Source organism: Entelurus aequoreus, linkage group LG17 (assembly GCF_033978785.1).
Source record: "Entelurus aequoreus isolate RoL-2023_Sb linkage group LG17, RoL_Eaeq_v1.1, whole genome shotgun sequence".
In the NCBI taxonomy this organism is placed as follows: Eukaryota; Metazoa; Chordata; class Actinopteri; order Syngnathiformes; family Syngnathidae; genus Entelurus; species Entelurus aequoreus.
In genome coordinates this window covers 51371612-51398841 of record NC_084747.1, presented here as the reverse complement: position 1 = coordinate 51398841, position 27230 = coordinate 51371612, and the positions used below count along the sequence as shown (strand labels likewise).

Genomic DNA, 27230 nt, shown 5'->3' with positions numbered 1-27230 from the left:
TTGCATTTTTGTTGCGTTTTCGCTTGATTGTAAAACATGTCATATGTTCATATGTTGTCAATATTCAGTGTTTTATCGTTCATAGTTAATATTGTAAATCCCACATTCTTTATTTACATGTACAATTTTAATTCCATTCCGTTTTTTAAGGCGGTCTTTAGCATACAATCATCAGACATTATTGTGAGGTTTTGTATTAGTGTTCCTAAAAACAGATATACCGGCCCCAGACACATGTTTCCTTTAAATTTGGCCCCCCGAGTCAAAATAATTGCCCAGGCCTGAGCTAGACGAAGATGGCGGTGCGTAACTGGCAACCTGGATGTGACACACTCACTAACTTTCTGATTGGGACATCGAAATGAAAACAGTAAGATTTCGGGGCTGTAAATCGAATTTGGAAATGAGCATATCCCGGCTGAACTACTGTTATCAGTTATAGAGGTATTCGAAAAGAAGATGATTTATTAAGGCCTTTTGACATATCAGGGCCATTTAATGATGACTTGACATTAAAGGCCTACTGAAAGCCACTACTACCGACCACGCAGTCTGATAGTTTATACATCAATGATGAAATCTTAACATTGCAACACATGCCAATACGGCCGGGTTAACTTATAAAGTGCAATTCTAAATTTCCCGCCACACTTCCTGTTAAAAACTTTTTATTATGCTGACGTATGCGAGTGACGTCACGAGGACAAGGGAAGTATTCGGAGCCCGGAGAATCCTATACAACAAGCTCTGTTTTCATTTCATAATTCCACAGTATTCTGGACATCTGTGTTGGTGAATCTTTTGCAATTTGTTTAATGAACAATGGAGGCTGCAAAGAAGAACGTTGTAGGTGGGATCGATCGGTGTATTAGCGGCTGGCTGTAGCAACACAACAAGGACTTAGCAGACGCCTAGCCGATGCTAGCCTCCAAACCCACGGATGAAGTCCTTCGTCGCGCCGTCGATCGCTGGAACGCAGGTGAGCACGGCTGTTGATGGGAAGATGAGGGCTGGCTGGCGTAGGTGGAGCGCTAATGTTTTTATCATAGCTCTGTGAGGTCCGGTTGCTAAGTTGCTAAATTAGCCTTAGCGTCGTTAGCAACAGCATTGTTAAGCTTTACCAGGCTGAGAATTATTAACCGTGTAGTTACATGTACATGGTTTAATAGTATTGTTGATCTTCTGTCTATCCTTCCAGTCAGGGATTTATGTATTTTGTTTCTATCTGCATTTGAGAACGATGCTATCACGTTAGCTCAGTAGCTAAGTGTGTCACCGATGTATTGTCGTGGAGATAAAAGTCACTTTGAATGTCCATTTCTCGACTCTCATTTTCAAGAGGATATAGTATCTGAGGTGGTTTAAAATACAAATCCGTGATCCACAATAGAAAAAGGAGAGAGTGTGGAATCCAATGAGCCAGCTTGTACCTAAGTTACGGTCAGAGCGAAAAAAGATACGTCCTGCACTGCCTCTAGTTCTTCACTCTAACGTTCCTCATCCACGAATCTTTCATCCTCGCTCAAATTAATGGGGTAACCGTCGCTTTGTCGCTCCAAATCCCTCTCGCTCCATTTTAAACAAAGGACAATTGTGAGGAATATTACCTCCTGTGACGTCACGCTACTTCCGGTACAGGCAAGGCTTTTTTTTATCAGCGAGCAAAAGTTGCGAACTTTATCGTCGATTTTCTCTACTAAATCCTTTCAGCAAACATATGGCAATATCGCGAAATGATCAAGTATGACGCATAGAATGGATCTGCTATTCCCGTTTAAATAAAAAAAAATCATTTCAGTAGGCCTTTAAATTATTACATATGGCTCCTTTAACTTCTATTGGCTAACTTCTTTTTGCACTTGAGTGACAATTAACAAAGTTCAAAAGTGCCACTTTTTACTTTGTTTTCATCATCACTAACATTGGTAACATGGTAAATGTTATTTGATATGCAACATACACTGTATAGTGCAGGGGTCACCAACCTTTTTGAAAGCAAGAGCTACTTCTTGGGTAGTGATTAATGCGAAGGGCTACCAGTTTGATACACACTTCAATAAATTGCCAGAAATAGCCAATTTGCTCAATTTACCTTTAACTCTATGTTATTATTAATAATTAATGATATTTACACTTAATTGAACGGTTTAAAAGAGGAGAAAACACGAAAAAAATGACAATTAAATTTTGAAACATAGTTTATCTTCAATTTCGACTCTTTAAAATTCAAAATTCAACCGAAAAAAAGAAGAGAAAAACTAGCTAATTCGAATCTTTTTGAAAAAATTTAAAAAATAATTTATGGAACATTATTAGTAATTTTTCCTGATTAAGATTAATTTTAGAATTTTGATGACATGTTTTAAATAGGTTAAAATCCAATCTGCACTTTGTTAGAATATATAACAAATTGGACCAAGCTATATTTCTAACAAAGACAAATCATTATTTCTTCTAGATTTTCCAGAACAAAAATTTTAAAAGAAATTCAAAAGACTTTGAAATAAGATTTAAATTTGATTCTACAGATTTTCTAGATTTGCCAGAATAATTTTTTTTGAATTTTAATCATAATAAGTTTGAAGAAATATTTCACAAATATTCTTCGTCGGAAAAACAGAAGCTAAAATGAAGAATTAAATTAAAATGTATTTATTATTCTTTACAATAAAAAAAATAAATTTACTTGAACATTGATTTAAATTGTCAGGAAAGAAGAGGAAGGAATTTAAAAGGTAAAAAGGTATATGTGTTTAAAAATCCTAAAATCATTTTTAAGGTTGTATTTTTTTCTCTAAAATTGTCTTTCTGAAAGTTATAAGAAGCAAAGAAAAAAATTAATGAATTTATTTAAACAAGTGAAGACCAAGTCTTTAAAATATTTTCTTGGATTTTCAAATTCTATTTGAGTTTTGTCTCTCTTAGAATTAAAAATGTTGAGCAAAGCGAGACCAGCTTGCTAGTAAATAAATACAATTTAAAAAATAGAGGCAGCTCACTGGTAAGTGCTGCTATTTGAGCTATTTTTAGAACAGGCCAGCGGGCTACTCATCTGGTCCTTACGGGCTACCTGGTGCCCGCGGGCACCACGTTGGTGACCCCTGGTATAGTGTATCTGCTGTCTCCGGTAGCATGAACGTTAGACCAAGACATTAACAGCATCTTTATAAAGCCACTCGGGCAATTAGCAACATGCCATCAGGGATGCAGGTATGTTAACCATCTGCAGTCTCTAAATAAATGGTACATGTTGTTCAAGGGTGAATACACCCACACTAATCCACCATGAATAGCTTAAATTTGTCTTGCCGCCACACTCCATCAGTTGTTTCGTTTACTATTCTTCACTACGTCATCCAAATGTTTATATAGTTCTGTGTGGGAGCAAATGAAATACAAAATACGAAGACAACCTTTTTTCCCAAAGTCTCGTAAGTCAGAAATGCACACAGGACCATCTGTCATCTCCATCTGCAGCACCTGAAGCTCAGAAACACTGCGAGTAGCCGAAGAGGTGGAGCTGAGTTTGCATCGGACAACATTAACTGGTGGAGCAGAACCCCCCACATGTCATTTGACTATGACACTTTATTGCATACTAAAGCATGTAAACACAGGGGGGGAAGAAGATACAAATACACCAGCACAAGGTAACCTTTATAAGACAGGATGAACTGAGGTCAAAGATCCTCTACATTACAAGCGTGCATTGCTGTTTTAAGCGCGTACAGCAAAATCCTTAGTCGAAGATCCTCTATTTGACATGTGTCAAAGTCAAGGCTCAGGACCAGATCAAGCCCGCCACAGTTAATTACAATAAAGTAGGGCTGGGCGATATATCGAATTACTCGATATATCGCATTTAACATTTTTTGCAAACCAGTAATTATAGTCTGCAAATGATGTGTTGTTGTTGAGTGTCGGTGCTGTCTAGAGCTCGGCAGAGTAACCGTGTAATACTCTTCCATCTCAGTAGGTGGCAGCTGGTGGCTAATTGCTTTGTAAATGCAGGTGAAAAGGTGTCTGATGCTAAAACAAAAAATAAACAAAAGGTGAGTGCCCTTAAGGAAAGGCATTGAAGCTTAGGGAAGGCTATGCAGAACAAAACTAAAACTGAACTAGCTACAAAGTAAACAAAAACAGAATGCTGGACGACAGCAAAGACTTACTGTGGAGCAAAGACGGCGTCCACAAAGTACATCCGAACATGACATGACAATCAACAATGTCCCCACAAAGAAGGAGAAAAACAACTGAAATATTCTTGATTGCTGAAACAAAGTAGATGCGGGAAATATCGCTCTAAGGAAGACATGAAACTGCTACAGTAAAATACCAAAAAAAAGAGAAAAAGCCATCAAAATAGGAGCGCAAGACAAGAACTAAAACACTACACACAGGAAAACCGCAAAAAAGTCAAAATAAGTCAGGGCGTGATGTGACAGGTGGTGACAGTACACCTACTTTGAGACAAGAGCTATATTGATGCATGTTTGGTTATGGTTTAAAGTCATATCCAACAATTGCGACAACGACTTTTTACTGTCAACTGAGTTTATGATTTCTGCTGGAGGCTGGCCTCCGGATTTTTTCAACGCAAAAAATGTGCCTCGGCTCAAAAAAGGTTGAAAAACACTGCGCTAGAGAATGAAGAGTGCTTGAAACTCCGCATGTCAACATCTCCGGCCGGTGCCACACCCACAAAATGCCAAAGCAACTATTTCCACATCAACACCGTATGAAAAGAAATAGTCAACAACAGAAGGCGATAACGTCCGCAGGAACCTACCACATAGCGAAGGACATACACTATTTGATTTCCTATTATGCAGCTCATTTTTATTTGACACTTATTGAAATATCTTGTGTGACATCATGCACAAAAGTGCACTTTATTTGTTTTAAACTATTGTAGTGGCGTTCTGTACAAAAAGTGCACTTTAATTTAGTGTTGTTTTGATAAGTCATCTTGGTGATATCATGCACAAAAGTGCACTTATAGCTTGTTTTAAAATGTCTCTGACAATCTTGCACTTTCTGTTTTGGAAATGACATGAGTGTCTGTGCCACTGCTTAAAGGCCTACTGAAATGACATTTTCTTATTTAAACGGGGATAGCAGGTCTATTCTGTGTGTCATACTTGATCATTTCCCGATATTGCCATATTTTTGCTGAAAGGATTTAGTAGAGAACATCGATGATAAAGTTCGCAGCTTTTGGTCGCTGATAAAAAAGCCTTGCCTGTACCGGAAGTAGCGTGACGTCACAGGTTGTGGAGCGCCTCACATCTGCACATTGTTTACAATCATGGCCACCAGCAGCGAGAGCGATTCGGACCGAGAAAGCGACGATTACCCCATTAATTTGAGCGAGGATGAAAGATTCGTGGATGAGGAAAGTGAGAGTGAAGGATTAGAGGGCATTGGAAGCGATTCAGATAGGGAAGATGCTGTGAGAGGCGGGTGGGACCTGATATTCAGCTGGGAATGACTAAAACAGTAAATAAACACAAGACTCTATTAGCCACAACACAACCAGGCTTATATTTAATATGCCACAAATTAATCCGCAGAGCAAACACCTCCCCCCTCCCGTCCATATAACCCACTAATACAACTCAAACACCCGCACAACACACTCAATCCCACAGCCCAAAGTACCGTTCACCTCCGTAAAGTTCATACAGCACATATATTTCCCCAAAGTTACGTACGTGACATGCACATAGCGGCACGCACGTACGGGCAAGCGATCAAATGTTTGGAAGCCAAAGCCGCGTACTCACGGTAGCGCGTCTGCTATCCAACTCAAAGTCCTCCTGCAGCCGGCCGCTAATACACCGCTTTCCACCTACAGCTTTCTTATTTGCTGTCTTCATTGTTCATTAAACAAATTGCAAAACATTCACCAACACAGATGTCCAGAATACTGTGGAATTTTGCGATGAAAACTTACGACTTATAGCTGGCCACAATGGTGTCCCAATATGTCCGCTACAATCCGTGACGTCACGCGCAAACATCATCATACCGAGACGTTTTCAGCAGAATATTTCGTGGGATATTTAAAATTGCACTTTACTAATCTAACCCGGCCGTATTGGCATGTGTTGCAATGTTAAGATTTCATCATTGATATATAAACTATCAGACTGCGTGGTCGGTAGTAGTGGCTTTCAGTAGGCCTTTAATAACTGTTTAATAAATACAGTTTTGGTAAATTGACTTAGTTGTGATTTCCCTCTATGCATGAACGTTTAAAATGAGCATATGTTAATGGTATATGAATGTGGAAGACTTGCACTTCCGGGTTCTTCAGACCACCAATTATTGACATGACTGCCTCATTCATCTTTCTGTACAATGATTTATTTTACAATAAATGTTGTTTGTGTTCGTTTTCAGCCATCTCTGTCTGTCTCCCCCTCACTCTCGTTTGTGCTCGCCTTTTCTCTCCACCATCAACAACCTTTCTCCTTCCCGACCGCTGCCTTTAACAGAGCGGCAGGTGATCAGACAAACACCCACAGCTGTGTCATCTACGCACCTGCCGCTAATCTCAAAGCCGGTCCTGACACGCCCCGCTTCTCCGCAGGCCTGCAGGCCACGCCTCCCACAATGAACAAGAATGTTGTAATGTAGACACATAGAATCATCATACTGCTGTGATTATATGCATCAAGTGTTCATTCAAGGCTAAGGCAAAATATAGAGATATATATCGTGTATCGTGGCATGGCCTCAAAATATCGAGATATTAATAAAAGGCCACATCGCCCAGCCCTGACTGTCCTAATGGTACATTTTGTGTAAAAGAGCCTGTGAATGGAAGTAGTGCTGTTTTGTTTTTTTAAGGACCTACTGCAAAAAAAACCAAAAAAAACACTAATGCGTTGTGCTGCTTCATCGCAAAAACACCAGTCAAAGATCCTCTCTGTGACAGGAATAGTCTGGTATTTTCGGGAATTAGCTGCAAATGCATTAGTCACAGTCTATCGCAGACCTGGGCATTCTGCGGCCCGCGGGCCGCATCCGGCCCTTTGTGCGTCCCTGTCCGGCCCGCGTGAGGCCAATTATAAATTACAAAATCAATTTAAAAAAGTATCTATGTCGAGTGTGCAATACAACGGTGCTGCTTTTGTTTTGAAAATCGTTATTTGTATTACTTCCGTGTGGACGTGTGCGTGATTGTGAGTGAATGTGAACAACTGCAATTACAAAATAAAGTTGAAAAAACATCTATGTCCTGCGCGCAATACAACTGTGCTGCTTTTATTTTGAAAAGCATTATTTATGGGCGTGTGTCCGTGTGTAACCTGCGAGTGAAGGTGCACATGCAGCGACAAGTGATGCACGGTTTACACCCGAGACGCCAAAAAGAGAAAAGTTGATGAGGAATGGCGTGTTTTCAACAAGACATGAACTGCAAAGCAACGTTCCCTCTAAGGTGCGTGCCTGCGCAATTGCGCACTGCTCAAGCGTCCGCTGCGCGCAGCAAGTATATGCCGCGCACCAAATCAAATCCCATCTGAATTCTAAACAAAATAAACATATTTATTCTATGGAATTTTGCAATGCAACTTTGAGTGACAGTGACAACAAGCGGCCCTAATGGTGTTCATCAACACCGTTCAATTGAACACCGTTCAATTATTGTAACGTCTATCGAGATGCTTCGAGGACAGGAATTATATCGATCACTTTATTGAGCAAAACTGTTTATATTCGGACATAACCACACCAAAAACATGAGTAAAACAATTCTATCTCGAAAAACTAGTCATTTTCTGCCGTACAAACCAGGCCAAAACCAACTTGTCATCTGTCACCAACACGCATACCACTAAACCACTGGTGCGTTTATGGCCACACAAAAAGTCGGACAACTCAAACACCACACAAAGTTACGCTATGACTCCTCAGTCATACGTGTGCTTATTTTACTGTCATTTATTATTAATGTTAATTTATTTATATTAGTCATGGAATGCTGTTACACACACTATGTTGAAGTATTACTATTATTATTAATTATTATTATTATTATTATTATTTATCTTACGGTATATATCAAAAATAATATTGAGCAAAATTTAATTGAAATATTGTCGATGTGGCCCTCCAGCAGTGCTCGGGTAGCTCATGCGGCCCCCGGTAAAAATTAATTACCCACCCCTGGTCTATCGGGTGTCAGCGAGCCACCAGTTGAGTATCCGTACAGCACAGAGATAAATGAGTGTCATATCCTGCTTTAAAAGCAGCTGCAGCAGTTGGGTGGAAATGACAACAAAAAGACAAACAGACTCCTAACACGCTGTCCCTGTTACCACTGTAAGAAGACATTCATTATGTGGACCGCGTTCCCATACTGTCAGCCACCGGTGAAGCCAAGGAGGCCATGTCGACTGAGGGCGTTAGGAAGGCGCGCAGGTAAAGCGCAGCGCGGCAGCCTCCGCGAGCGTTGTGGGAATTGAGGAGGAGGTAGCGGACTATCTTGTGAATGTCACAGCAGTTTCACGAGGAGCATGATGGATTAGAGCTTTTGCTCCACATGAAAAGATGCTCTTAAAGAGATGGAAAAGAACATAAGAAAAGAGACGGAGATGTGTTTTTTAAAAGACGAGATGTTACAGGCGAGGAAGGGAAGATTTTTTTGCGAGCCATTATTTGGTGTCGCTCTCTCGCACTCTCTCTCTCACCTCCGGTCCCATGTGTTCCGTCTGTGTAGCGCGGTCGGTCGCATGGCCGTCTTTCATCTTCAGGGCCGCTTTGGCACTCTCCTGCATACAAAACACACACACACACACGGTCAGCCGTGTCCAAAAAGAGACAGAGTGAACATCAAATGGAGATTAATTAGAATAGTCGCACGCTCTTCCAACCATCCCCCCCCCCTGCAGATCCCCATGCCCCGCGCCCACTTGCACCACACCGATCTACCGCAACTCTCGGTACATTCTACGACCGTTATTGTGCTTTTCCACCCTGGAAACCTGAGAGCTTATAAAGAACGCTCTGCTGTTTTAGCCCTTTAAAGGCCTACTGAAAGCCACTACTACCGACCACGCAGTCTGATAGTTTATATATCAATGATGAAATCTTAACATTGCAACACATGCCAATACGGCCGGGTTAGATTAGTAAAGTGCAATTTTAAATTTCCCGCGAAATATCCAGCTGAAAACGTCTCGGTATGATGACGTTTGCACGTGACGTCACGGATTGTAGCGGACATTTTGGGACCGCATCGTGGCCAGCTATTAAGTCGTCTGTTTTCATCGCAAAATTCCACCGTATTCTGGACATCTGTGTTGGTGAATCTTTTGCAATTTGTTTAATGAACAATGAAGACAGCAAAGAAGAAAGCTGTAGGTGGGGAGCGGTGTATTAGCGGCCGGCTGCAGCAACACAAACATTGAAAACTGTACATTCCCGAAATATGACAGTCAAGCTTTACCATTGGCCTGTGGAGAACTGGGACAGCATAGACTCTTACCAGGAGGACTTGGAGTTGGATATGCGGTACCGTGAGTACGCAGCTGCGGCTTCCAAACATTTGATCGCTAGCCCGTATGTGCGTGCCGCTATGTGCATGTCACGTACGTAACTTTGGGGAAATATACACTACCGTTCAAAAGTTTGGGGTCACCCAAACAATTTTGTGGAATAGCCTTCATTTCTAAGAACAAGAATAGACTGTCATGTTTCAGATGAAAGTTCTCTTTTTCTGGCCATTTTGAGCGTTTAATTGACCCCACAAATGTGATGCTCCAGAAACTCAATCTGCTCAAAGGAAGGTCAGTTTTGTAGCTTCTGTAACGAGCTAAACTGTTTTCAGATGTGTGAACATGATTGCACAAGGGTTTTCTAATCACCAATTGGCCTTCTGAGCCAATGAGCAAACACATTGTACCATTAGAACACTGGAGTGATAGTTGCTGGAAATGGGCCTCTATACAGCTATGTAGATATTGCACCAAAAACCAGACATTTGCAGCTAGAATAGTCATTTACCACATTAGCAATGTATAGAGTGTATTTCTTTAAAGTTAAGACTAGTTTAAAGTTATCTTCATTGAAAAATAAGGACATTTTAATGTGACCCCAAACTTTTGAACGGTAGTGTATGTGCTGTATGAACTTTGCGGAGGTGAACGGTACTTTGGGCTGTGGGATTGAGTGTGTTGTGCGGGTGTTTGAGTTGTATTGGCGGGTTATATGGACGGGAGGGGGGAGGTGTTTGTTATGCGGGATTAATTTGTGGCATATTAAATATAAGCCTGGTTGTGTTGTGGCTAATAGAGTATATATATGTCTTGTGTTTATTTACTGTTTTAGTCATTCCCAGCTGAATATCAGGTCCCACCCGCCTCTCACAGCATCTTCCCTATCTGAATCGCTTCCACTGCCCTCTAATCCTTCACTTGCACTTTCCTCATCCACAAATCTTTCATCCTCGCTCAAATTAATGGGGTAATCATCGCTTTCTCTGTCCGAATCGCTCTAAATGCTGGTGGCCATGATTGTAAACAATGTGCAGATGTGAGGCGCTCCACAACCTGTGACGTCACGCTACAGGCAAGGCTTTTTTATCAGCGACCAAAAGTTGCGAACTTTAACGTCGATGTTCTCTACTAAATCCTTTCAGCAAAAATATGGCAATATCGCGAAATGATTAAGTATGACACATAGAATGGACCTGCTATCCCCGTTTAAATAAGAAAATCTCATTTCAGTAGGCCTTTAAAGTCTAGCGTGTTTTTTTTTAATGTTTTACCTCTATATACTACTTTAAAAACAGTTTATCGTGCTTGATTGGTTTCATTTGTTCTCAATGTGATAGTATTTTTTAATTCATTTTGACATTGGGCCTAAAACATACCAAAATCTTAACCTCTTAAGGCCCAAGCTGTTTGTTTACATGCTTTTTTTAATTTCTCTTTGCTATTTGGGCTTATTGGACCCTAATTAGAATAAAAACTAAAAATCATCTTTTGATTTGATGTACTTGGTCCTAGAGATGTCCGATAATGGCTGTTTTGCCGATATTCCGATATTGTCCAACTCTTAATTACCGATTCCGATATAAACCGATACCTATTTATATACAGTCGTGGAATTAACACATTATTATGCCTAATTTTGTTGTGATGCCCCGCTGGATGCATTAAACAATGTAACAAGGTTTTCCAAAATAAATCAACTCAAGTCATGGAAAGAAATGCCAACATGGCACTGCCATATTTATTATTGAAGGCACACCTATCTTTGGGCAGTTTCGCCCATTCCTCTTTGCGACACTTCTTAAGCGCCATCAGATTGGCTGGAAAGCGTTGGTCTTCGCCCAGGATGTCTCTGCACATTGATGCATTCATATTTCCCTCTATCCTGACTAGTCTCACAGTTCCTGACGCTGGAAAAACATCCCCACAGCATGATGCTGCTTCACTGTTGCAATTTGCAATTAAAAACAAAAAAAAACTACAAATTGTCATTTTAGGGTATGGTCAGTAGAATGTTGATGAAATAAATGTCTTCCAATTTGGAATAAGGCTGTAACATAACAAAAATGAGGAAAAACCAAAGCGATTTGAATACTTTTACTGTATACTTTTTCAGACAACTACACCACACATTAGAATTAGAGATGTCCGGTAATGGCTTTTTTTGCCGATATCCGATATTCCGATATTGTCCAACTCTTAATTACCGATTCCGATATCAACCGATACCGATATATACAGTCGCGGAATTAACACATTATTATGCCTAATTTTGTTGTGATGCCCCGCTGGATGCATTAAATAATGCAGGGGTCACCAACCTTTTTGAAAGCAAGAGCTACTTCTTGGGTAGTGATTAATGCGAAGGGCTACCAGTTTGATACGCACTTAAATAAATTGCCAGAAATAGCCAATTTGCTCAATTTACCTTTAACTCTGTGTTATTATTAATAATTAATGATATTTACACTTAATTGAACGGTTTAAAAGAGGAGAAAACACGAAAAAAATGACAATTACATTTTGAAACATAGTTTATGAGACTTTTGTGATTTAGGGCTATATAAATAAACATTGATTGATTGAATTTCAACTCTTTAAAATTCAAAATTCAACCGAAAAAAAGAAGAGAAAAACTAGCTGATTCGAATCTTTTTGAAAAAGTAAAAAAAATAATTTATGGAACATCATTAGTAATTTTTCCTGATTAAGATTAATTTTAGAATTTTGATGACATGTTTTAAATAGGTCAAGATCCAATCTACACTTTGTTAGAATGTATAACAAATTGGACCAAGCTAGACAAATCATTATTTCTTCTAGATTTTCCAGAAACATTTTTTTAAAAGAAATTCAAAAGACTTTGAAATAAGATTTAAATTTGATTCTACAGATTTTCTAGATTTGCCAGAATAATTTTTTTGAATTTTAATCATAATAAGTTTGAAGAAATATTTCACAAATATTCTTCGTCGAAAAAACAGAAGCTAAAATGAAGAATTAAATTAAAATGTATTTATTATTCTTTACAATAAAAAAATAAATTGACTTGAACATTGATTTACATTGTCAGGAAAGAAGAGGAAGGAATTTAAAAGGTAAAAAGGTATATGTGTTTAAAAATCCTAAAATCATTTTTAAGGTTGTATTTTTTGTCTAAAATTGTCTTTCTGAAAGTTATAAGAAGCAAAGTAAAAAAATTAATGCATTTATTTAAACAAGTGAAGACCAAGTCTTTAAAATATTTTCTCGGATTTTCAAATTCTATTTGAGTTTTGTCTCTCTTAGAATTAAAACTGTCGGGCAAAGCGAGACCAGCTTGCTAGTAAATAAATACAATTTAAAAAATAGAGGCTGCTATTTGAGCTATTTTTAGAACAGGCCAGCGGGCTACTCATCTGGTCCTTACGGGCTACCTGGTGCCCGCGGGCACCGCGTTGGTGACCCCTGAAATAATGTAACAAGGTTTTCCAAAATAAATCAACTCAAGTTATGGAAAAAAATGCCAACATGGCACTGCCATATTTATTATTGAAGTCACAAAGTGCATTATTTTTTTGAACATGCCTCAAAACAGCAGCTCGGAATTTGGGACATGCTCTCCCTGAGGAGGTTGACGTGGGCGGGGTTGGGGGGGGTTTGTGGTGTGGGGGGTAGGAGGTAGCGGGGGTGTATATTGTAGCGTCCCGGAAGAGTTAGTGCTGCAAGGGGTTCTGGGTATTTGTTCTGTTGTGTTTATGTTGTGTTACGGTGCGGATGTTCTCCCGAAATGTGTTTGTCATTCTTGTTTGGTGTGGGTTCACAGTGTGCCGCATGTTTGTAACAGTGTTAAAGTTGTTTATACGGCCACCCTCAGTGTGACCTGTATGGCTGTTGACCAAGTATGCCTTGAATTCACTTATGTGTGTGTAGAAGCTGCATATATTGTGTGACTGGGCCGGCACGCTGTTTGTATGGAGGAAAAGCGGACGTGACGACAGGTTGTAGAGGACGCTAAAGGTAGTTCCTATAAGGCACGCCCCCAATAATGTTGCCCGGGTGGAAATCGGGAGAAATTCCGGAGAATGGTTGCCCCGGGAGATTTTCGTCTGTTGAAACAAAAAGTGTTTCTCGCCTTCCTGTCAGTCATTTTCTGTTCTTAATACTGAGCTTGCAGCAACCAGCGTCATCTCACAAGATCCTCGGGTGCGTCGGATGTCAATCAAGTGACGAAAGTGTCGCCATCGTGAAGATTGATGATCGGCAATTTTTAGGAGTAGTTTTTAACGCTTGTCTGCCGATCGACCGGTAGGTCGTGATCAACGTAATGGGCACCCCTGCTCTAGTAGAGAAAGGTGCTGTGATGTTTTTAGAAATATGTTGCAAATTGGTAGTAAAATATCCTTTAAAAGGCAGGAGTGCTGTGGTTGTTGTTGTTTTTCACCTTTCCTCATCTCAGAATGTTCCAAATCTCTTTTTCAAGGGAGTCCTGCTAAAAACATTTATACCCAGTGTGGGTGGTTGTTCAGGACCGAGTGTAAAAATCCTACTCAAAGATTCTCAGTATGTGAGGAGCACCCTGATGCTTTTACCAACCTCCTGCAAAAATGCTAATCAATAATACAAGAGATGTCCGATAATGGCTTTTTTGCCGATATCCGATATTGTCCAACTCTTAATTACTGATTCCGATACCAACCGATACAGATATATACAGTCGTGGAATTAACACATTATTATGCCTAATTTTGTTGTGAAGTCCCCGCTGGATGCATTAAACAATGTAACAAGGTTTTCCAAAATAAATCAACTCAAGTTATGGGAAAAAAATGCCAACATGGCACTGCCATATTTATTATTGAAGTCACAAAGTGCATTATTTTATTTAACATGCCTCAAAACAGCAGCTTGGAATTTGGGACATCCTCTCCCTGAGGAGGTTGAGGTGGGCGGGGGGGTTTGTGGTGTGGGGGGTAGGGGGTAGCGGGGGTGTACATTGTAGCGTCCCGGAAGAGTTAGTGCTGCAAGGGGTTCTGGGTACCGCATTTTTCGGACTATAAGTCGCAGTTTTTTTTCATAGTTTGGCCGGGCTCCAGTGCGACTTATATATGTTTTTTTCCTTCTTTATTATGCATTTTCGGCAGGTGCGACTTATACTCCGGTGCGATTTATACTCCAAAAAATACGGTATTTGTTCTGTTGTGTTTATGTTGTGTTACGGTGCGGATGTTCTCCCGAAATGTGTTTGTCATTCTTGTTTGGTGTGGGTTCACAGTGTGGCGCATATTTGTAGCAGTGTTAAAGTTGTTTGTACGGTCACCCTCAGTGTGACCTGTATGGCTGTTGACCAAGTATGGATGGCATTCACTTGAGTGTGTGAAAAGCCGTAGCTATTATGTGATTGGGCCGGCATGCAAAGGCAGTGCCTTTAAGGTTTATTGGCGCTCTGTACTTCTCCCTACGTCCGTGTACCACTCCGTAGAGCGGCGTTTCAAAAAGTCATACATTTTACTTTTTGAAACCGATACAGATAATTTCCGATATTACATTTTAAAGCATTTATCGGCCGATAATATCGGCAGTCCAATATTATCGGACATCTCTAGTTTATAGTCGGCTAATACTCTTATATTGTTCAAATCAGTAATCGGTAGTAAAACTCCTGCTTTTCTCATGGCCCAAATAGTTCACAGTAGCACTATACATAATTATAATACCAGGGCGTCCAGTGAGGGGCATTTTGTACTCCCTCGTCCCAGGAAGAATGCTTTACGGAAATCTTTTATTTATAGATCTTTATCGCTCTGGAATAACCTGCCTCGAATTCTCACCGGCATTGAAAGTAAACAGGTTTTTAAAAAGAGAGTAACATTTTATCTGAGTCTTTAAATTGGTTTGCTCGTTGATGATTTGTTTTGTTTTATATTGTGTAGTTATATTTATATGGTAATTATTATTCTGTGACTGTAAATTGTTTGCTTGTTTTTTTATTGATGCTTTTATTTATTTTGTATTTTTTTTCTGTATTGTGTAGTTATAGTTATATGCTTTTACTTGTAATTGTATTGAAGTGTGGACCCCGGGAAGACTAGTGGGTTGTTGAGGCAACCAGCTAATGGGGATCCTTAATAAAAATCTAAATCAAATACCAGTGCGAGCAAGTATACCAAGCAAGCAGTACACTGTAAAGCTGGGATGCGACTCCTCCCCCTCAACCCAAGGTATAACAAACAGGAGTAAAATAAACAATTGGTAAGCCCACTTGAAATGCTGCATGGGACACTGCACATTGATATAGTTCTGTGAAAAGGATTGTCTTCTGTGCACATTTAAAGAACGTGAACAGTGTGTGATTTGCTGCAATACTGTCAGTTCTTTGAAGTTTTTATTTTTGGTTTGTTGAAATTGTTCACCTTGCACAGCTTTTATTTTTCTATCAATACACAATGATGCCTAGAAGGCAGGGAATAACTCAACCCTCTTGAATAGTTTCTACATCCGTTTCTCATGGTTTGTTGAGTTAGCACAAGATTAATATGTGGAAATGACAAATGAGGTAGTTGATACATCCATCCATCCATTTTCTACCGCTTGTCCCTTTTGGGGTCGCGGGGGGTGCCGGAGCCTATCTCAGCTGCATTCGGACGGAAGGCGGGGTACACCCTGGACAAGTCGCCACCTCATCGCAGGGCCAACACAGATAGACAGACAACATTCACACTCACATTCACACACTAGGGCCAATTTATGCTTAATTTTGTTTTGTGTTCAATCCTAGATGGACTGAAACTTAAAGTGTATTTGCTTTGTAGATACACTGAGATTAAAGGCCTACTGAAATGAATTTTTTTTATTTAAACGGGGATAGCAGATCTATTCTATGTGTCATACTTGATCATTTCGCGATATTGCCATATTTTTGCTGAAAGGATTTAGTATAGATAAAGATTGCAACTTTTGGTATCTGATAAAAAAAAAAAGGCTTGCCCCTACCGGAAGTAGCGTGACGTAGTCAGTTGAACATATACGCAAAGTTCCCTATTGTTTACAATAATGGCCGCATGAAGTGAGAGAGATTCGGACCGAGAAAGCGACAATTTCCCCATTAATTTGAGCGAGGATGAAAGATTTGTGGATGAGTAAAGTGCAAGTGAAGGACTAGTGGGGAGTTGAAGCTATTCAGATAGGGAAGATGCTGTGAGAGCCGGGGGTGACCTGATATTCAGCTGGGAATGACTACAACAGTAAATAAACACAAGACATATATTTACTCTATTAGCCACAACACAACCAGGCTTATATTTAATATGCCACAAATGAATCCTGCATAATAACACCTGCGTGTTTGTTATGCTAGCTCCTAGCTCCTCTGCTAGCTCCTAGCTCCATAGAACACGCCAATACAATTCAAACACCTGATCAACACACACAATCACTCAGCCCAAAAGACCGTTCACCTAACCCAAGGTTCATAAAGCTTATATATTTTTAAAAAGTTACGTACGTGACGCGCACGTACGGTACGGTACGTGTTATGCTAGCTCCTAGCTCCTATGCTAGCTCCTAGCTCCATAGAACACGCCAATACAATTCAAACACCTGATCAACACACACAATCACTCAGCCCACAAGACCGTTCACCTAACCCAAGGTTCATAAAGCTTATATATTTTAAAAAAGTTACGTACATACGCAAAAAAAAGTTGCGCACATACGGTCAAGCGATCAAATGTTTAGAAGCCAAAGCTGCATACTCACAGTAGCACGTCTGCGTCTTTGTCATCCAAATCAAAGTAATCCTGGTAAGAGTCTGTGTTGTCCCAGTTCTCTACAGGCGCCTGTGTATCCAAATCAAAAGTCCTCCTGGTTAGAGTCTCTGTTATCCGAGTTCTTCCATCTTGACTGCATCTTTCGGGAATGTAAACAAAGAAGCGCCGGCTGTGTACTGTTGTGGCTGACTACGTTCGAAAAATACGTCCATTTCGCACCGACAACTTTCTTCTTTGCTTGCTCAGCTTCCTTCTCCATAATGCAATGAACATGATTGAAACAGATTCACGAACACAGATGTCCAGAATACTGTGGAATTATGAAATGAAAACAGAGCTTTTTCGTATTGGCTTCAATGTGGAAGGCATACCCGTGTTCGCCGGTCTACGTCACGCGCATACGTCATCCTCAGAGGCGTTTCGAACCGGAAGTTTAGCGGCAAATTTAAAATGTCACTTTATAAGTTAACCCGGCCGTATTGGCATGTGTTATAATGTTAAGATTTCATCATTGATATATAAACTATCAGACTGCGTGGTCGGTAGTAGTGGGTTTCAGTAGGCCTTTAAGTCTAAATTCATTGTGTTCTTCATGGTGTTTTTGAAACTGCACCAATTTTTTTCCTCAGAATTTTCTACTAACTTGAAGTGTTTTGTCTAGAGGATTATTTGTGACGAATACATTTTCCGAACGTGCTTGTTCTATTTTGGGCCAACGTAAAACAAAGAAAACAATCTCAAGTTGTCGTAGTTGTGTTTGTAAGTTATTATGCCATGATTTTACCCATGCGGCCCATGTGGGAATAGATTTTCCTCCATGCGGCCCCTAAGCTCTGCTGTTTTTTTGTCATCTACTGCAAAAACACTAGTGGGAGATAGGGGTGTAACGGTACACAAACATTTTGGTTCGGTACGTACCTCGGTTTAGAGGTCACGGTTCGGTTCATTTTCGGTACAGTAAGAAAACAACAAAATATAAATTTTTTGGTTATTTATTTACCAAATTTGTAAACAATGGCTTTATCCTTTTAACATTGGGAACACTATAATAATTCTGCCCACGTTAATCAACATTAAAGTGCCTCAAGTTGTTGCTCAGATTAAATACAATGACAAAACTTTTCTTCTACATATAAAAAGTGCAACATGAAACAGTTTCAAGTCAACTCATCATGCTTAATTTATTACAGCATTTGGGAAGCCTGTAGTTGATTTGTATTATGTAAATGTTATATTTTTATCAACATGTGATAGCAGGGACCCTGCCATTCAAAACTAGGCTGCTCCATTACTAATGATTAATGTAACTATAGCTGAAAAAATAGTACAATAGCAATAGGAGAGACTATTCATCCCTGAACACCATGGAGTTCATGTAGGCCAGGGGTGTCCAAACTTTTTCCACTGAGGGCCGCAAACAGAAAAATTAAAGCATGTGGGGGCCATTTTGATATTTTTCATTTTCAAACCATAACAAAATATATGGATTTTTTAAATGTATTTTACCTTTAGGGGTCCCGGGGACCATAAAGGGTCTCAGTTATTAAAATGTTAAAAATAAGTCTAATTTGTATTATTATTTTTTTATTTAACGCTTACAGTAAATCTCTATATCAACTTAAAAAAAAAAAAAAGGTTTTATGGCTTTTCTGTCAAAAACAACTTTGTTTTTTATAGTAAAACTGAAATATGCAGTATTTAGTAATTAGAGCCCTAAAATATCAATAATGCAGGACACCATTGATTTTAATTATTTCATATTTTTGAGTCATCACAGTGAAAAGATAAATAAAATACCACTAAATATATTTGGGATCCAAAAGGTGCCCCACTCATAAAGTGATACATTTTTATTAGTTTTTTGTTTTTTTTACTTTCAACACTTAAGTTACGAGATCAACTTCAGATATATCTGTCGAGTTTACGTTTGAACTATTATTTTGTTTATTTTATGCTCTTTTGTCAAAGAAAACGTGTATGTTATTATATGGCAACTACACAATATATGCAATATTTACCACATAAAACATTTTAAAGTAAAATATATTTGAACTAATTGGAGCTTTGAAAATAATTAATTATAACATGGATTTTTTTGTCATTATTTTTTTTTTTTGAGCAGTGGCAAAAAAAGAAAAAGAAAGAAAGACAAAAGAAAAAAAACAGCCTGCATGGCAGCTTTTGTGTCAACATTGCAACTTTTTCTCGTTAGATTTCACCTCATTCCACTTTCTTTAATGTTCATTTTTATTTTTTGCAATAGCATTTCCAGAATGTGTGGCGGGCCGGTAAACAATTAGCTGCGGGCCGCAAATGGCCCCGGGGCCGCACTTTGGACACCCCTGATGTAGGCTTTATGATGCAGTTACATTATTATATCAACTATCAGAGACATAAACTCTTCATTTAACATAATGTCCTTTTTTGCTGCTTCAACACAGCTCAATCAACACAGAAAAAGGTAAAGTGAAATAACAGACAGACAGGGCTTTGCTGTCCGTAACACACACACACACACCGCAAAATGAGCTAACATTACACTAAAAGCAAATTAGCTTCACCTCAAGCCAGGACTGTGAGCGAGCTGAGCTGCAGTTTATATTTCTAGAAGGTCAACAGGCTCATAGTGATGTTACTAGTAGTTGACTGGGAGGTGTTTATTATCATTTGGGGAGATTCCGCAGCCTGATGATTACCTGCTAAACGCTAAACACTGACTACATGCGCTCTGAATATGCACTGCTGATTGGCTGTTACCGCTCTGTTTGTAACCAATCGGATGGTTGTGTGGGTGGGACAATGCTGGGTGCTGTGTACTGACAGAGACAGAGGCAGAAGGAAGCGGAGCAGCTTGTTAAGACTTTAGCTTAGCTTAATATGTTCGTGTGGAAACTCGTTCGGTACACCTCCGAACCGAAACGGTTCAATACAAATACACGTACCGTTACACCCCTAGTGGGAGATCTTCCATAAGACAGGAGCGCTCTGCTCTTTTTAGGAATCTGTTGGAAAAATGTGTGTAACTCACCCTCTATATTGATTGATTGATTGATTGAGACTTTTAGTAGTAGATTGCACAGTACAGTACATATTCCGTACAATTGATCACTAAATGGTAACACCCGAATAAGTTTTTCAACTTGTTAATCAATTCATGGTAAATTGCAGGGGTGCTCTGCTGTTTTTTGTAATCTGCTGCAAAAATACTAGAGAAACATCTTCCATAAGACCGGAGCACTTTGCTCTTTTCAGGAAGCTGTTGCATAAACACTCGGTGAATATCCTCTACATTGCAGTAGCGCTCTGATCATTTTCGGAACCTCTTGGAAAAACACTGGTAAAGAGTAACAGTAAAACATAGGGATGATGTTTGATAAGAAATTATCGAGTTCGAGCCTATTATCGAATCCTCTTATCGAACCGATTCCTTATCGATTCTCTTATCGAGTCCAGATAGGTTGTTGTATATGGAAAAAAATATATACACTACAGTTCAAAAGTTTGGGGTCACCCAAACAATTTTGTGGAATAGCCTCCATTTCTAAGAACAAGAATAGACTGTCGAGTTTCAGATGAAAGTTCTCTTTTTCTGGCCATTTTGAGCGTTTAATTGACCCCACAAATGTGATGCTCCAGAAACTCAATCTGCTCAAAGGAAGGTCAGTTTTGTAGCTTCTGTAACGAGCTAAACTGTTTTCAGATGTGTGAACATGATTGCACAAGGGTTTTCTAATCATCAATTGGCCTTCTGAGCCAATGAGCAAACACATTGTACCATTAGAACACTGGAGTGATAGTTGCTGGAAATGGGCCTCTATACACCTATGTAGATATTGCACCAAAAACCAGACATTTGCAGCTAGAATTGTCATTTACCACATTAGCAATGTATAGAGTGTATTTCTTTAAAGTTAAGACTAGTTTAAAGTTATCTTCATTGAAAAGTACAGTGCTTTTCCTTCAAAAATAAGGACATTTCAATGTGACCCCAAACTTTTGAACGGTAGTGTATATTTGGTTTAACAAAAGCTCACTTTTATTATATAAGAAAAAAATAAAATCTAATAAATAAATAAATATTGACTGCTACCCCACTAAAAAAATGAAATAAAATAAATAAATATTGACTGTTGTTACCCAAAGTATATTAAGTGGGATTTTTCAGGAAAAACAAATATATCCAGTAACACAAAAACAACCTGTCTCTGTGATCACTATAGGTGTATAAATAATAATATAGTGTTAAATAAAATCAGTCCCTTGGGCCCAAAACTGAAAATAATACAGCTCTCCAAAAAGTGCACTTCTGCTGCTATTGGAACATACTAACTACAGCTATTACTCAGGAAAAGGCTCAACAGGACTCAGCTGGACCTGCAGAACTTGCTGACACGGACGGAGCCTGACCTTGCGGACCAAGGACTGACAGCAGTGTCCGCGTCACCTGCTGTTGAGAGACTGTCTAGACCTAAGAGACATGTTCAGCCACCTAAGAGGCTGATTGAGAGTTGTTAAGAACTCCACATCTGCGGTCCTCTCCAAGGTTTCTCAGAGTCACTCACATTGACATCCCACTGGGTTGTGAGTTTTTATCTTGCCCTTATGTGGGCTCTGAACCGAGGATGCTGTTGTGGCTTGTGCAGCCCTTTGAGACACTTGTGATTTAGGGCTATATAAATAAACATTGATTGATAAAAAAATATCTTTAGTGTGACAGGAGTGCCATGCTCTTTTTAAGGACCCATTGCAAAAACGCAAGGCAAAACATTGCTGTTTTTTTAAGATGCTGCAGAAATGCTAGTCAAAGAACCTCCATATGACAAGAGTGCTCTGCTCTTTTTAGGAATCTGCGGCAAAAAAACGCTAATAAAATATCCTCTATGTTGACAAGAGCGCCTTGCTGTTTTTAAGGATCCACTGCAAAAACGCTGGCCAAAAATAATTTCCAGTGTGCGACAGAAACGCTCTGCTGATGAAAGGAGGAAAAGCGATAACAAATGAAGCGCACACTATCCTTGTCAGAGATAAAGAGCAAGTTAGCAGATGTACAGACATGATGTACACAATGCACAGCTTTTACCTTGACCGTAGAAAAGCGCAGACTCGTACTTTATCCGCATGGCATTGTTTGGAAAAAGGCGAGGTTGCAAGTACCATGAATTCTGCACTATTTACCCCGGGAGCCTTTTATCAACACGGTAACCAATCATTCTGACACTGCTACCCTGCACTCATCATGGCTTAGAGAAACAGAATTGGGCTTTGCAGCGCTGTGGCTGCAAGATACGGAAAAGTTCATTAACCTTAATTGGAATTATCAAGCAAATTAAAAGATGCTGTGAAAACTTAATGGATGAGGGCATAAGCAAACATAGCCTATTTACTCAAAGTACCCATCTATTAGGGTGGTTATTTTTATTTGAATACCATCAAATACATTTCTATATTTTTCCTGCAAATACTGTATATAAATCCATCCATCCATCCATCTTCTTCCGCTTATCCGAGGTCGGGTCGCGGGGGCAGCAGCCCAAGCAGGGAAGCCCAGACTTCCCTCTCCCCAGCCACTTCGTCCAGCTCCTCCCGGGATATATTTTACTCTTCTCCCCTTTCCCAATATCACCTTTTTCCCACCTTTTTTAAGGAGCGCCGTAAGTGGCTGATCCGTTGGCGGTCCCGTCTTGTCTCCCTGTAACGTATGTCTGCTCTTAGTGGGACTGTGCCGAAAATGTAATTTCAGTTCTTATGTGTCTTGTACATGTTAAAGAATGGACAATAATAAAGCATCCTGAATCCTGAATCCTGAATGCCAGCCCTCGAAAGTGCACTGCCACACCAGGGCTCCACTGGCACCGTTTACGGTTCCAGAACGCCGTTTTGACCATTTCGGGAATAAAAGCCTCTTTCCAATCATGGCCTGCTTCTGATTAAAGGCCTACTAAAAACCCACTACTACCGACCACGCAGTCTGATAGTTTATACATCAATGATGAAATCTTAACATTGCAACACATGCCAATACGGCCGGGTTAGATTAGTAAAGTGCAATTTTAAATTTCCCGCGGAATATTCTGCTGAAAACGCCTCGGTATGATGACTTTTGCGCGTGACGTCACGGATTGTAGCGGACATATTGGGACAGCATTGTGGCCAGCTATCAATTAATTAATTAATTAAAGTACCAATGATTGTCACACACACACAAGTCGTCTGTTTTCATCGCAAAATTCCACAGTATTCCTGACATCTGTGTTGGTGAATCTTTTGCAATTTGTTCAATGAACAATGAAGACAGCAAAGAAGATAGGTGGGAAGCGGTGTATTAGCGGCTGGCTGCAGCAACACAACGAGGAGGACTTTGAGTTGGATAGCAGACGTGCTACCGTGAGTACGCAGCTTTGGCTTCCAAACATTTGATCGCTTGCCCGTACGTGCCGCTATGTGCATGTCACGTATGTAATTTGGGGGAATAAATGTGCTGTATGAACTTTACGGAGGTGAACGGTACTTTGGGCTGTGGGATTGAGTGTGTTGTGCGGGTGTTTGAGTTGTATTGGTGGGTTATATGGACGGGAGGGCGGAGGTGTTTGTTATGCGGATTAATTTGTGGCATATTAAATATAAGCCTGGTTGTGTTGTGGCTAATAGAGTATATATATGTCTTGTGTTTATTTACTGTTTTAGTCATTCTCAGCTGAATATCAGGTCCCACCCGCCTCTCACAGCATCTTCCTTATCTGAATCTCTTCCACTGCCCTTTAATCCTTCACTCTCACTTTCCTCATCCACGAATCTTTCATCCTTGCTCAATTTAATGGGGTAATCGTTGTTTTCTCGGTCCGAATCGCTCACGCTGCTGGTGGCCTATGATTGTAAACAATGTGCAGATGTGAGGCGCTCCACAACCTGTGACGTCACGCTAATTCAAGGCATTTTTATCAGCGACCAAAAGTTGCGAACTTTATCATCGATGTTCTCTACTAAATCTTTTCAGCAAAAATATGGCAATATCGCGAAATGATCAAGTATGACACATAGAATGGACCTGCTATCCCCGTTTGAATAAGAACATTTCATTTCAGTAGGCCTTTAACGCGGTCACCATGAATTAAAAAAACTATCTAAACTGCATTACAGTCCCTTTACAGACTCAAGGGTGGAGCTTTGTTGCGTTGTTTCTTATCATGTGTCCAACCACCACCTGCAGCATTGTCACTCCACCCTTCAGCTTTACAGATGCCATGTCTGCTTTTCCCGCCATGTCTGCTGTGACATTTACCATGACACATAGAAGGGCATGAGTCTTACACAAGATAATTTGCCGGAGGCAAAAGAAGACGGCGTTTATTGCGGGTGCGATGGTGATTTATTCAAGCCGACAGCTCACCCAACGCCACTCTTTGAGGATGTACGGTAAACAGCCCTGATCCAATACAGCAAAATGAAGCGGGAAGGAGTTTGAAAAAATTCTCCGACAAGCCATATGAAAGGCAAGTATTTCCCCGGCTATATGTTACAGTTGAAGCAGAGTCCTTAAGCAAAAAGCATCAGCAAAGAAGTCATAAAACGAGACAGCAAAGTGATGGCCGGCCAGCCAGCTAGCAGGTCCTTGTAGGAGATAATTAATAGGTTTCCACTGGCAGATTTACACACGGAGGCAGGAGGAGCTTTTGGCTACGAGTTGCCTTTTCCTTCAAAGTGCTGCTGCACTTTAAAGTTGGCAAGCGGTAAGTGAGGTTTCCCTACTCTCTTCCTGCCCGCCGCATATAGACACGACTACCCTGCTGCAACGGGACGCCTCTGTCAATTTAAAGTAATGAAACGCAGCGGCGACATAAGGGTTGGACAATTTAACTGCTACATATACTGGACGTGCTTTATAGAGGCTAAAGCAGACCTGGGCATTCTGCGGCCCGCGGGCCACATCCGGCCCTTTGTGCGTCCCTGTCCGGCCCGCGTGAGGCCAATCATAAATTACAAAATACATTTTAAAAAAGTATCTATGTCGAGTGTGCAACACAACGGTGCTGCATTTGTTTCGAAAGGCGTTATTTGTATTACTTCCGTGTGGACGTATGCGCGTGCGTGATTGTGAGTGAATGTGAACAGCTGCAATCACAAATTACAAAATAAAGTTGAAAAAACATCTATGTCGTGCGCACAATACAACTGTGCTGCTTTTATTTTGAAAAGTGTTATTTATGGGCGTATGTCCGTGTGTAACCTGTGAGTGAAGGTGCACAGCGACAAGTGATGCACGGTTTACCCCCGAGACGCTGAAAAGAGAAAAGTTGATGACGAATGGCGTGTTTTCAACAAGACATGGACTGCCAAGCAACGTTCCCTCTGAGGTGCGCGCCTGCGCAATTGCGCACTGCTCAAGCGTCCTCCGCGCACAGCAAATATATGCCGCGCATCAAATCAAATCCCATCTGAATTCTAAACAAGATAAACACATTTATTCTGTGTAATTTTGCAATGCAACTTTGAGTGACAGTGACAACAAGCGGCCCTAACGGTGTTCGTCAACACCGTTCAATTGAACACCGTTCAATTATTGTAACGTCTATTGAGATGCTTCGAGGACAGGAATTATATCGATCACTTTATTGAGCAAAACTGTTTATATTCGGCCATAACCACACCAAAAACATGAGTAAAAAACTTCTATCTCGAAATACTAGTCATTTTCTGCCGTACAAACCAGGCCAAAACCAACTTGTCATCTGTCACCAACACGCATAGCACTAAACCACTGGTGCGTTTATGGCCACACAAAAAGTCGGACAACTCAAACACCACACAAAGTTACACTATGACTCCTCAGTCATACGTGTGCTTATTTTACTGTCATTTATTATTAATGTTAATTTATTTATATTAATCATGGAATGCTGTTACTAGAGAAAGTTACAGGAATGCACACTTCATCCTATGCTTACATTTCATTGTGCAACATGAGGATGTTTAAGGGGAACTAAATGTGGTCTCTGAAAGGGGTACAAATGATTTCCAAAGCAGTGCTTTTGGTATAAAGTTAAGTTAGGTTAAATTAAAGTATTATTATTATTATTATTATTAATTATTATTATTATTATTTATCTTACGGTATATATCAAAAATAATATTGAGCAAAATTTAATTGAAATATTGTCGATGTGGCCCTCCAGCAGTGCTCGGATTGCTCATGCGGCCCCCGGTAAAAATTAATTGCCCACCCCTGGGGCTAAAGCGTCTAAAAGATCACACGCACAACCAAATACAAGAAGAGCAGAAAACCCACAATGAATATGTACAACATACAAACGAGGACAGTGCAGCGAAGACACAACAAACTCCATTCTTGTCTCTCGTGGACATACACTTGTTGTTGTTGACTTTGGACTAGCGACTGCAAAAACATCAAGGCCGCGGAACAGAGACACACTGCCGGCTTACACACAAACATGCATCCACAAAAATATACACCACACACATACATACCAGTGTTTCCCACACATTCATTTATTTGTGGCGGCCCGCCACGAATGAATTATGTCCGCCACAAATAATTTTTTATTTTTTATTTTATTTATTTAATTTTTTTTGTCCTGTCCAGCTTCTCATGCAAATCTTATAGTTGATGTAGAAGCCCATATAGGCTGTTGAGATTTACTTTACAAAAGAGAAGTGTAGGATACTTCTCTTGTTGCCTTATTTGTATTTGACCACTACTGTTTTCTGTTTATTTGTTACTGACTGTGGCAGGACACCTCTGCCTCTGTTTCACTTTATGTTGCTGGTAAATAATATGGTTGTAGTAGTAGGCGAAAGTTAAATTATTTAGTATGCACTAATTAAAGGGGCAGAGCTTTAAGAGACATTTTAGCTTTTATATTTTATAAGATATATTTTTTGTAAGAACCACAATTAATAAATATATTTCAGTGAATAACTTATTGTTCAAATCTGTATATAAATATGTACATAAAGTGTTGTA

The 27230-nt window shown here is 39.9% G+C and overlaps 1 protein-coding gene across 2 annotated transcripts in view; it reads right to left on the bottom strand.

The window, feature by feature from the left end:
* Positions 1-27230, bottom strand: part of ccser1 (coiled-coil serine-rich protein 1) — a 392077-nt gene that overhangs the window by 152776 nt on the left and 212071 nt on the right. For both annotated transcript variants that reach the window (XM_062025898.1, XM_062025897.1), the window contains exon 10: positions 8700-8780. In XM_062025898.1, the coding sequence (XP_061881882.1) occupies positions 8700-8780 (81 nt within the window). The remainder of the gene's footprint in view (positions 1-8699; positions 8781-27230) is intronic.